This window comes from Athene noctua, chromosome 2 (genome assembly GCF_965140245.1).
Source record: "Athene noctua chromosome 2, bAthNoc1.hap1.1, whole genome shotgun sequence".
Lineage (NCBI taxonomy): Eukaryota > Metazoa > Chordata > Aves > Strigiformes > Strigidae > Athene > Athene noctua.
In genome coordinates this window covers 47459517-47473271 of record NC_134038.1, presented here as the reverse complement: position 1 = coordinate 47473271, position 13755 = coordinate 47459517, and the positions used below count along the sequence as shown (strand labels likewise).

Here is a 13755-nt window from a genome sequence, read left to right as displayed (position 1 = left end):
ACTAATATTTCTTAAAGAAAACAAAACAAAACAAAACAAAACAAAAGGCATTAGCAAAAAAATCCCAACCAGCTTTAACTTGCAGAACACACCTAGTGTTGATACATAACATTCACAGCCCCAGTCTGGTATTTCTTTCACTTCACAGTGATGTAAAGCAGGAAATAACTATGCTGGAACTACCCATGTGTAAAAGAACAGAAAAGAAGCAAGCCTCTAAACTTTAGTCTACCAAAACAAGATATTTACGTGGCAAAATTAGAAGGCAGGATAACATTTTTTTTTTTTGTTTTGAACCAGTGACAGAAGAGAGGCATGTGAAAATTTTATAGTAACTTTCAGGTGAAGAGATGAATAAAACTTAGAGGGAATCTGGAAAACAGCTTAATACAGACCTTCTGAGAAGACTATATGCCTCTGTCCATCACACAGCAGCGGTATACAGAATTCCTTTGTATCTACTTGCAAACATGATACAGCATGTGACTGCACTAAAACAGCAGCCACTTTTTGAACACACACCGGTTTTTGGTTTTGTACATCTCTTCAGCTGACACACAACTAATGTTCAGCTTTTAACATGATATAGGCAACAAGTATTTTGACAAAAGATGTAAGGGAAACCTGCTAGATTTCATGTACACGCAGATGCCTCTGTTTTTAACATCTTTTGAAGTGACTAACATTCAGGATGTGGCTGAAATTCCCTCAGTAGCCCAAGGGAAAATGACCAACCACCTCTAGTCCTCTCATATTTGAAATCGCATTTAAAGGTTATTTAAACCTGATTCCTGAGACCACCACAGAACCTGTAGATGGTGACGACAACAAAGAACAAACATACCATATTGGACAGGAACTTCTGCATGGTTTTAAGAGAGATCATTTTCATGCAAAGTGATATGAAGACTTCATACATTTATCCCCTTATCTCTTTCTGAAGAGTGTACAAATTATTGACAGATGTACTTTTGCAGATTTCTTACTGAGAAATCAAATTAGTCACTACTTCTTTGTAGTCAAATAAGTGTTGGTCTGCTTTAAAGAACATTAAAGCTAGTAAAGATCTTTCTGTGGCTTTGGTGGGCTTTAGATCTGCCTCTCAAAATCAAAGCATCTTACAACAAGACTTTCTGGAGTTATGGAGTAGTCCTGCAAGACCGCTGATTTTTTAGTAGTTGAAATCAGAAATCTTTGGCCCAGATTCTCTAGAAATTAGTTCTATTAGTATAATCTCCGATTCCTTAACATAAAAAAGACTAGCACTTTCAGTATGCTGTAAAATACCCATTTGCAGGACACCAACTGTATACAGTATCACCAGGTCTTCTGTTTAAAGTGAGGTACCTTTGCAGTATCTTCACGGGAAACAAAAAATACCCTTTTTGGCATGTTCACACAATTTCTTTATTTCTATATGGAATCTAAAACCCCACTATGTTCTAATTTTAAAGGTACATTTTTGGTATAAATCTACCAATTACTGATATAATAGATAGATGATATTTCAGTCTAAGCCACTAGGAGCAGTATATTCATCAAAAAGAAGTTTCCGATCTGCTGTACATGCTGTCCTCCTGCAGTTAAAGATCTGTTGTCTCTAAAGTTACTACCTTAGCATTTTTTGTGAGATCCAGTATTTACCTATGAATAAAAGCCAAAGTTGTCATAGAGAAGCTTGGTCTAGATACTCTTACACGTTATCACCAGTCTGACTCAGTTCTGGAAAAATACAGCTATCTATTTTGTCAGATAATGGGCACCCATGCACACCCACTAAAATACCAAACGTTATAACCTGGCATTTGTGCATAAATACTACCTTCTAGTTTAGACCAATTAACACTGAAAAGGAGATCTTCCACTATAAGACAGTTGCAAGCACATAAACATACAAGTTACTTCATTTTGTTCATAGAGATCCTAATATAAATGTATGAACTCTAATATAAATGTGTGAATGAGAAAATATTTTATCTATTACTAAAACTTGGAAAAAAATAGTTCCAAATCTTTCAAAGTGATTTGGCATCTGAAGGTGAAGAAGAATGCCTAAGATGCCTCACTGACAGTAACTAAGTTTTTTCAGAGGTACCACTAAGGACTCCTTCACATGTTGGGCTCCTAACAAGATGATAATCCCAAGTGCTCTCCTGCAAGTCAGGTTTTTCCTCAGGTAAGACCAGTTCATTTCCAAGATGAAATATTGAAAAATTGTCATAACTCTTTCATAATAATTAAGATCTAACACAATGTGTTAAAAATCCCCAACATATTTATAACAGTATGCAATACCTAAATAGCATTTTTCATAGAAAACATCCAACATACTTTACAGGACAGGGTACACATTATCTTCAAATAAGATTTTTTTTTTACGCAGTGAAATGTATGACACAGATCTATCCTACACTACAGAGTTAGTTACAAAGGATTCAGAAAGCCTTCCAAAGAGTGTTTTTAAATTTACATACCGAAGTACAGTACTGCACTCTATTGGATGTACTTTTGTAATTGTTAGTACACAATAGTGAAATATGAACAACCGGACTGGCATTTTAAAGCTTGTAACACTGCATTTCAGTCTTGGGTTTGATGTATTTTGCTCAGTCTTGCAGTCTTGTGATACTCAACTGTAGTACCTACTAAGGAATTCAAAGAAATAACAAGAGATATTTTCTTAAATGGCAGAAGAGGCTTTTTAAAACATTCAGTGATGTTCACATCACTTTTTTAAGTTTTCAGCTTTAAAGTACATTTAATTGAAACTTGCGTTGCACCTTGATTATGACAGCACCTAAATATACCCATATATATCTTAAGTTATCCATATTCCCGCCTAAATGTTAAGCAAGTGACACAGTCCAGTCAACCACTGTTCTGCTGCTGCTGTGCCAAGTGGGGCTAGTGGAAATTTAAAATTACTTATGTGAACAACAAAAGAATATCCAGCTGACTTTATCCACCTAAAACTCAAGCATTCTGTCTGAACTAATCATCTAGTTTTCTTTTTTGTTTCATTGAAAAAACAGGTATCTCCAGAAGTTGACTCATGAGACAGCTGAGGATGAACCCCTCTGGATTGGTTCAAGAGCTTCATTGATTGCTGAGGGAGCCCAAGTCACCTAATTTTTCTAGCAAATTTAGGTAAGATTACCTCTATACCAAATCTATCTGGCATTTCAGAGTGACAGAGAACCCCAGAAATCACCATGCTAACTCCTTCTAAGTTAGGTGGGGATTGAATTGAACACTCCAATAGCAGTTTACTAGCAGAACTCCAGAGGACTAGGAAACGCTGATTTAACATTATTTCTTGTTTCCCTAAAGAAATAGACTGAACAGGCTCCCCATCTTTAAGCTACTGGCACAAACCAGCTAATCAAATCACATTGCAGCAGAGGTCTCAATCTAAGTTAGAATCACAGCATAAGAAAAACTGATGTATTTACTAACTTTTTCTGATTTCAAGCTTACAAGTAATCAGGGTGAACATTCTTCTTCCCCAGATTTTTTTTTTCCCATAAAAAGGGGGTTTCTTCTATACCAGAAATTACTGCCATTTTGGAGGGGATTGTTTTTCTTCTAAATTTAATTTTAAAAGTGAAACTAATGACAAAATTGCATTCCTATCTTTTCCTCTATCACAGAATGTGGAAGACTAATCACTAGCAGGTTGCTAGGTATTTCTCATTTTATAGTTCTTATTCTTTTTCCAAATACCATGTCTTTTTCAAAGCCAACTTCCTCATATTTTCCAAGGTTACTGGAAAAAGTGTAACTTTTTCTGCCACTCACTTTTCCAAAATTGCCTATACTTGGAATAGTTATTGAAAAGCAAAAGGTATATGAGACATTTAAAAAGCAGTTCTTAAAAATCATGAATATTCACTAACGGGGGGGGGGGGGGGGGAGAGAGAGAATATTTAAGAGCCTTAGGGAAACTGTTTCTAGAATTATTGTTTTTAAGGATATGTCAGACCTAATGGAAGAAGTCAAAGTTTGTCTGAGAGTAGCTTTGCCCTTTTTCAGCCAGGTGGCCCATCAGACTTGCATAAGCTAACCACTGTCAAACAAGGGTGAGATGCTTAGAAAGGAAGGTGAACAATCAACAGAGTTTGGGGTATAGTATAATACAAAGCAAGAATTCTATAACAATTTGTAGATCTCCATGTAACTGTTCTTGTGACAGTTTTCTTAATGCCTCCCAGCTTATGAATCAAGATTAGATATGCATCCCTGAATCCACAAACCCTCATCTTCCTGAAAAATCTTATGACCTTTCCAGCCATAAAAGGCCTGAGGACTGAAAAGCCATGTGACTGCAAGGGCAGCTGGACTATTCAGCACTAAATTCTGTAAATAACGAAAGCTTCCTCTCTCTAAAACCAAGACTTAAAAACATAAGCTAGATATCTATCCTGAGAAATCTTAACGAGGCAGATTTCAGAAAATGTACCCCCTTCTGAAAACCAGCCCCTACCAAAGTTGCTCAGTCACAATATAGAAGCAGTCCAAGACACAAGACACATTTAAAACACCTCGATCAACATGTGCACAGTCAGAAATTGTGAAAACACCTCTTACAGCCAATTGGCACAACCAAATGACAGAAGCAGTGAAAGATACAGAGCTTAGCTATTTGTTATTGAGGCTGGCAATAGGACAGAAGGAGCTGGGATGAACAACACCAGGATGTAACTGAGGAACTGTCTTCAGGCATAGTGGGACTCTTCTTCTCTGACACATTCAAACTTGTCTTCAGACAATGAAAAGCATTATGACTTTTCTCTCCAATACATAAGAACATTTTGTTCTTTGCTACTATTGTTTCCTATTACAGTAATGCCTAGGAAGGAGTTTTGGGGGTTTTTTAAACAAAACAAAGAATCTCTTTGTGAATGAGAGTTTAAGACCTTGCTCTTGCATTGGGATGCAGATAGAAAAAACGGCACACCTGTGGAAAGATACTGTAAGATGCAGTTTCAAAATGAATGCAGTGAGACTGATGATAGCAAATCATGAAGATGGGAAGATGCAGATATTAGTAAGAAGATTTAATTATTAAGTCAATTCAACCTAATTTGATTATTTTTAGCTTCCAAATTTTTTCTGGACTGTAACTAAATAATACATACCACATATCCTCAGCAGCTCTCTACTATCTTTTTTAAATTGGCAGTCTTCTGTAAATACAGAGGCTGGTACAAGTCTAAAGGACAGATTTTAAAAACATAAGTGAAACAGGTCATTTGACCATTTCAGGGAGAAAATTCCTCTTGCATAACATATATGGGTCACAAAACAGTGTATATAAAGGAATTCTCATTAATATCAGTCCTCGAGAAAGAGGCAGTAATATATTTTTTTCTTTTGCTTATGGGCTAATGAAGAGAAAAATAATTTCTTTAAGAACATCAAGAATTTTAAGAATTTCACGAAGTGCTACAGCACAGTGCAGATGAAAGCACAACCTAGAGATCCCATCCAAAAGCCAGCGATTTCAGGACTTGAAAAACTTCCCTCTCCATGAAAGATTCTGAGCAAGATCATAGAGTTTAGTAGGAGAACATTCTCAACAGTCCATAAGCAAGAAACAATGGGAGGAGAAAAACAATCTCACAATTCATGAGAAAAACCTTGACAGTGCCTTGCTGAGGGATATGCTTGTGTCAGAATGAAAATGAAACAATTACAAGCGGAACAGTCAAATGGGGAAGCATTTCCAATGTAGAAAGGGAACTCCTCAAAGGAATATTTGTAACAGGAAGCTATGCAAGCTGCCTTGGATTCCACACACAAATATCTGTCATAAGTAGAAGCAGAATAACTATAAGCAACCTCCTGAAAATATTAATAGTAAGAAACACACTAATTAACAATATGAACACTCATGAGACTGAGCCTTTCCCATTGCCTCAGAACTAGAACTGGCCTGTTATACAGTAAGAACTGTCGTTTGGATTACAGATGGCAAATAACTGACAGAAGCAGGCCTCAGGCGTGCTTTTTCATCTTTACCATGCAGTCTTACACTAATTTAACTTAGTGTTTACATTTTCTCTTCACTTTACAATATGACGCTGTAGAGAGCTGCACTGTTCCACACACAGTCTGAACTGTCATATGCCATATATGAAATAATTCTCTTTTTCTCTTGCAACTAGATGCTCAAAATGAAGCATTCTGAACCTGAACAAAATGAAAAACTTGTCTTTAATATGTCTATAGCAAAAGACATCTCCTGTGGAGATTATTATCTGACATCCTATTTAATATAACAACAGTAGCGCTATTGCTCCTGAGGAGATCATTATCCTGTTTTGCTATATTTGAGGGTAACACCTTATTCAAATCAACACCAACATGTCCTTTCATGATTGTTTTGAACAAATGTTATTATCCAGACAAAGTAATTCTTTTCCACTGTCAAAATGGTAAATACATTTAAAATAATCATACAGCCAAGTGCCTCTGTCCATGGTAGCATTTTCTAAAACTGCTTATAAGCAGGAGATGCTGATACAGTAATTTAGAAATCAGAAAATAATTAACAAATGGGTATGTATTACATTTCAGAATTATTCAAGACATGAACATAAACCACCACTTATTCTCTTAGGATGTTAGTCTCCTCCAAAGACTTAGGATAGTCTTTGGCTCATGTTCCTACCTGCAAATGGGGGAGCAGGACAGATTTCCCTTCAGGCACAAGAGGGCTGAAACCTTTGGCATGAGCTTCAGTGCCTTGTCATTTCCATTCATGGGCAGCGAAGTCAACATTTTAGAGGGTAATTTGTTTGTTGAAAAATAAATAAAGCCCATCATAAACTGTCATGGAACATTATAAAAATAGGGAATATTTCTGAATTATAAAGTTTACCAGGATCATGTTCCTGGTAATCTCTGCTCCTTTTTGCCTCCCAGGAATAAATTTGATCCTGCAACCTTTATTCATATGAAAGTAACATTTGCAAATGTGCACTGAAGTCAAGCCAACCTAGCTCTTATGGGTCAGACGGTAAGTCCCTTATTTATATTGCAAAACAGTTGCACAAGTCTTTCAGATAACAAAAAATGAGTCAGTTTACATAACCGCTCATCAGTGTAAATAATGACAGTAATGAGGCCATAAATTGGAACAGTGAGGAGACTCACTAGCATTGGCTAATTTTGTAAGTATCTTCAGTTGAAAGTACAGCAAAATAAAAATATTTGGCATCATGAAAGCTGAACTTGATGTTGCTGAATTATTTTCAGCCAGAGTGATTAGATGCAATTTGATGCTACTTAGTGTATCGTAGAAAATATTTACTTTCTGGTTTTCCTTCTTTTATTTCAGAAGGCTATACGATCTGACACATACACCACCGGTCAGTCTTTGGCACTTTTATCTATACAGATGTCCTTTATTCTACCTGTCTCTCTTCATCTGTGTTCCCATTGTTCAGAAACAGTGTTATACCCATGTTTTAAATAATAACACCATGCAGTCCATTAGAATCACAAACACATCTAAAAACTTAGTTTCTGTCTTTGCTTTTTGTGTTATCCAATAGTGGTCTTACTCTATAAATAAATCTGATATTTTGTTCTTAGAACTGTCAGCTAACATTTTAAACAACATATGGAAATCATAAGTATTCTGCAAAGACTGCAGGAAAGAGAAAGACAGAGAGAAAGAGAGAAACAGTAAAATTCAATTATCTCCAGTAATTTTTAAATGTAATCAATGGGTTTGCAGATGATTAATTAAAAAAAAATGATATGTTTAATCACTAAATGGTATCTATTTGTAATGATGGGGTGATTTTGTTGTCATCTAAAGGCCACAAAGATTGCTAAGACATAAGGTGTGTAGCTACCTAGCTTCTTCCAAATTTCCTGGGTTTTGCAAATACAAAAGTTTTTTAGAGATAATGAAGCTGCCAGTTGGTAAGAAAACTTATTATTACCCATTCTTGTGCTACCAAGTAATACTAAAATAATAATGTCTGAAAGCACTGACAGTTGTATACCATCATCATTTTCATGGGTTTTGGTTCAATTACAATTACTAAACCGTTGGGATGCTCAATCTGTAAGCTTGATGTCTGTGTTTTAAAACCATTTAATATGTTTTGCACACCTGTATGTCAACTGAAAGATTTCAAATGAGTAACTTTTACTGATAAGTAATAGACTAAAATGTACAAGAAAAAACCCCAAAGTCAAAAACATTGCCAGTATGATGTTACCACACTGGGCATTTTCTTGGGTATACCATTTCTCTAGTAGGACCTAATTTTTACAGAGCTCACAGAAATCCAGTTAGCAGAGGCATTTTAAAGAAAAATCCATCTTATTGAAAGACTTTTCCAGGAAAAACATCTCTAACTGTAACCTAAAGCAAGAAATAAGTCACTATACAAGCCATCATTTGGTTTCCCTCCTTATGCCTTGCTTCGTTCTTCTTTCCCTATGCATTCATACTAGTTCATCTTGTGAACTCTTGTGTCACAAAGCATTTTTAAACCAGTGAACAAAGGGAATAAATTCAGGAAGAATGAAGGAGGGAAAAATAAACCTCTGACCTGGTATTACCCAAAAAATAAACAAACAAAAAAAGACACTAAGATGAAAACAAAATAGTGCCATGGATTTACATATGGGGTTTTGATGGAAACTAGGGCTGGGTTTTAAATCAAAACTCACCATCTCAAAACCACTTCTTTTCATCCGCCTGCAGGACTTGAGGTAAGTACGTATGCGTTTTCTGGCACGCTCTTGATACTCAGGGAATTGTCGCCTGCATGAGTCAATGATAGCCTGGATCTTTTCTTTGGGCTGCTTAGAGATTGGGACCATTCGGTCCAAGTTTTCATCTACAAACAGCCTGACAAACATCTGTTGGCAAGAGGGAGACAGAGGAGATGGGTTTGGAGGGCGGCTCTCTTCTCTTCCTAGCTTCCTGTCTTGATTACTGATAGGAAGACATTTTTTCTATCCACTGAAGAGCTTTGTAATGGGAAGCCAGAAATATTAAGCAAACAGTTCTTTAAAGGGTTATTTTAGGGGGGCTGATTATAAAAAAAGACAAGAAAAGAATAGTCTATAGGATACAGAACTTGTGAGATAAACCAGAACAGACTGTGAAAATAGGCACTACTTAAGTTTCATTATTAACAATAAGCTGTGATTGCTAATCATTTTATTGAACTGACTCTCACTTTTTCTTTGTTTGAACAATTGCTTGTGTTTTCATGCATAATTACATACATTGAGAAAGCAATAGAGAACAGCTGACCACTGGAATGGTCTTCTGATAAACTAGCTACAGCCCCTTTCCATTCAGTGGGTGAACATGCACATACACACATCCACATCCACACACACAGGTGCACACGCACACATATAGAACAAAACTTTGTTTTCCTCACTGGTAAAGATGGCACTCTGCCTTAAAATTCTAAATAAAACACAGTAAATCTGTCATCTGCTGGCAAGAGTTTAATGTGCATTAAAATTATAATTGAAATAAATCGTGAAAATTAAATTAACGTGCCTTTAATATTGTCAAACTTACCTATAAATAACAATGTAAAAGGAATAGTAGAAGTAAACAAGACAATGAGTGCAAGAGGACTTACATTAAAAGCTTTCAGTCGCTCAGCTTCTACCCCGTCTGATTCATTGACCTTCTCAGGATCTTCCTGCTCATCGTGGTCATCCTCATCCTCATCTCCTCGATTCAGAGACAGGTCTTCAGCACCTCTGCCTACACTCTCATTCTTGCCAGAGTCATAGCTTGAATAGCTATGTGCAGGGGACTGAAAACGGACAAACATAATATGTTTGTAATAATTCACCATGGAAATAAGGTCTACTCATCAAAAATGCTTATAAATATTACAAGAATTCCATGATTTCTTTTTATTCTTTGTTCCAAATAAAGTGCTCATAATCCTTGTAAGAGTGAACAATTCACAATAATATTCATTTCAGTACTTTAAAAAAATGTAACCAGCTGCAAATTCAGTAAATCAATTAACAAATGTATTACCTACGATAATTACATTTAACATGAGAACTTTGCCATACATCCTTGCTTAAGTACTACATACAGAAGTTTCTTACAAATACCAAGTTATTTTTATTAGCCAAGATGTAAATAAGGGGCAGTTGATTTGGAGAAAACTCTAAAGGACTAAAAATGACACATTTTTAGGCAAAGAGGATTTAAGTAGGAAACTGATATTCATCCAATCAATATGAAATACTATCAAGAGCTGCAGTAAGTTATTCAAAACATGGAGATGATTATCTTCTAGCTTCACTTGCAAAACCCCAAAATGAATTAGGGATGTGTACATTTGTTAACATTTTGAATGCTCTTCTGAGAATCATATGGTAAAGCCATTTTCCCTTTGCAGATCAGTATTCAGAACTTTCCCCTGGACAGAAAAGCAGCTTGCTGGATAAAACAGATGACCATCTCATTAAAGTGTATCCACTTGTAGGACCAAAAAGTTTTAAATTACCAGAAGCCAATACTGTGAATTTTTCCTTGCAGTATCAAGACTTCAGTTACCTGTTTCCTCTGCATATATTTTAAACTGCAGGCCACAAAAAGACATCAGTAATAAAAAAGCCTTCTAAAACTTAACAGTTTAAGATCAAAGCTTTCCCCCAGTCACACAACAGTATCATAGAGTATCATCTTCACCAGAGCCATCAGATTCACGTTAGGTAATTTAGAGCAGCATTTTACTTCTATAATATTTTGTAATATTTCAATATTTGCTTCTCTTGCTTCAAAGCATATGGTAGTCTATTAACTTCAGAGAGTCCTGAATCAGGTGCTACACAATGAACTTCACATACATGCCTTTTTTAGGTGCCTCCTGTCTAAATGTCACCAAAAGTCAGGAGCATAATGCCTCAATCAGAAATACATTTCAAATACTTAAAATCACATGCTTTGATCTACATCCTGAGCTTCCTAAAATTGTCTTTATTTCAGGGTGTTTTCAGCAGTCACAGCTGGGCAGTGAGGTAGGAGGGAAAGGACAATAAAACCATTCATCTTTAAGGTATACTTCTTGCTTTATAGTCTTACTCCAACTTCTTATTTTCTTTCCCTGTTTTCATTTCCATCTTACATCGGTACTCTGTACATCATCAGTTTTGGAGGCACTCCCATACATTTCCTTGTCTTGCCTTAACAGCAGTCATACTCCAACCCTCCCTTTTTTATCTGTCCTCCCCAGACTATATTCTGACAGTACTAATCCCCTGGAGTTCCATTTTTTAATCCTTAATGCTCCTAACATCAGATCTTGCAGCCTCTCTCAACCCCTTCTTTGAGTCTCTTCACTCTAGACCACTCTCCATTCCCTAAAACCTTACAGCAGATGTAGGGAGAACGAGAAAACATCAAAAGAAAACAGAAGAACCAGCCTCTGAGCACAATCATCTTCAACAAGCAGCAAGCTCAGCATCACCTCTTCTCTCCCTACAGTCTATGACTACACAGTTATGAGGCAAGAAATTAGCCAGGGTTCAGGATGGCAGATGTGAAATGGCATGGAAAGATAAGATTTGAGAGAGCAGCAAAAAACCCTGTCCCTTTTTTTGACACACTGATAATTTGTTCTGGGAAGATGATGAATCTCTACACTACTATACTACCCCTTCAGATAACTCTTCCTTGCAGCAGGTGTTGAATCCATTGAATTATCAGGCTCCAGAAGAATATGGTTCCATCGTGACAGGAGATGACAGTTATAACTTACCAGAGGGTCTAGCATATATAAGCAATTGTATTTAACCTGGCCAGTGTCTATCAGAAGGCCCACAGCTGCAGCCTGTAAGAGTGAATTTCCTTGATCATGAAGAGATTCCAGAAGAATTTTTTTTTTAAAAAGTTATAATTAATAAGTTGTTACAATTATTGTAATTGTGTCCAAGTGCTATGCAGTAGAAGATCTGACCTAGACTGCAAGACTTGTTCTTTTGTGCTTCTTCATTTCACCTCATGTTACAGCTATACAGCATGCAGAGGGCTTCTAGATAATCTGGGCTTCTAGATAATCAAAAAGCCATTTCATGTGCTAGGCACCATATAAAGCTGTAGAAGCTACTGCCCTGAAGAACCCTACTGTCTGAAACCGTTGTTCTGCAAACACTTGATTTCGCATGAGTCATTTCATCAGACTAAATCCAATTAGACTACTCATGTGCATGAAGTTAAACAGATGCAAAACTGACTTCAGTATGTACATATGTTTGGGCTGGATGCCAAGATCATAAATTATGCACCAGGATTGAGATTTGTTTTTGTGAAGGGAAGAAATATAGGCCAAAATGCATGAGCTATGTCTCTCAAAAATGCAATAGTTGTGGTTTTTTTAAAGAAAGCATTACATAGAGAGCCTTGTCCAATGTCTTCTCCAAAATATTTATTTCAAGAATAACTTTAGAATCCTAAATGAACCATGGAGAAAAACATACTCTGAGAAAGTTGTATGGCAGGAATCCATATTTATTCATTGTGGATTTGAAGACTGTGTACAGTACCAGGAAAAAAAGGTGTTTTTTTTCCTACCTGTTTCATCAGCAAACTGAGGGAAGATGTTACAAAAGCTCATTTAAGAATAAAATTTCTACCTTTTTGTATTTCTACACACATGAATATTGAGTCAGAGAAGGAACAGACTGTTTTGCTCACTTGATTACTCACTTGACAGAGTGTTGACTCTGCAGTTGTGCAGAAGCTGATAAGCATTTTTTTTGGTACTCTATTAAGCAGCTGCAGTGATGAACAAACATGGAGTAGGACTGAAGAGGACAACTTTTTACACATTCCCCAGTTTTAGGTGTTGCACTGTCCTTTCAAAAGGCTACTCCCACCTTTGCCAGACAGGAACCTGCTCATTCAGATTCCCGTACACATTTTTATGGTCCTGCAGTGAACTAGACTGGAGAAGTGATCCTGGTTAAAATGTATTGGGGCTGGTTTGGTGTTTTTTTTTTCTTTTGCTAGTCTGTTTAAGACCAGGATCAGATCTTGGCTCTAGTCCACCATCTGAAAGCACAAACCTTTGTGCTGACAGGAGGCATGAGCATGGAAGGGACAGAGGGAGCATACACACCTCTGTTGACAACAATGCAAGATTAAAGCAATCATGGAGCAGAAGCATTAGTACACATAAGTTTCACAGGTGAAACCTTTGTGCTTAACAAATGGGAGCTGGAAAAGAAAATGACAGAAACGTAAAATGTGAAATTATTCAAGGAGAACAAATGAGACCAAGGCTAAGGTCAAGACTATTCCCTTCCCCAAACATTTAGATGATTATAAAGTTGTCTTAAAAATACTAAAATGTTGATAGGTATATTCTGGCTGCTTTGTCCTTGACTTTTTCTGAAGGTTCTGAGTTAATTATTTTAATCATTTCCTTGCAATAATAGACACTTCTGCTTTATAAAAATGAAGGTAAAGGTTCTTGCCTACCAACCTGCTTTCAGGAGCTTATGACACGAAATATCAACATCTTTCCAACATATTACAACTCAGCAACAAAAGTTACCTGAAGTAAGGTAAGTGTCAAATCACACAATAAAAGACCTGGGAGGACATTACAGTGTTAAATAGTTCATCTTGCTGCCACAGAACAAAGTCAGAAGGTCATTCCTGACCACTGTTTGTCTGGCTGTTATATTAAGACTTCCAGTGACAGAGATGCCATGTGTCCCTCAGACAATCTCCATCTG

The 13755-nt window shown here is 36.5% G+C and overlaps 1 protein-coding gene across 9 annotated transcripts in view; it reads right to left on the bottom strand.

Annotated features, from left to right (window-relative positions):
- The window catches only part of NOL4 (nucleolar protein 4), a 201319-nt gene that overhangs the window by 39517 nt on the left and 148047 nt on the right, over positions 1–13755 (bottom strand). For 5 of the 9 annotated variants that reach the window (XM_074899009.1, XM_074899011.1, XM_074899010.1 and 2 more), the window contains 2 exons: positions 9630–9809; positions 8695–8886 (listed from right to left, as the gene is read on the bottom strand). In XM_074899009.1, coding sequence (XP_074755110.1) covers positions 8695–8886; positions 9630–9809 — 372 coding nt within the window. The remainder of the gene's footprint in view (positions 1–8694; positions 8887–9629; positions 9810–13755) is intronic. The other 4 variants (XM_074899012.1, XM_074899013.1, XM_074899015.1 and 1 more) reach the window with 1 other exon arrangement.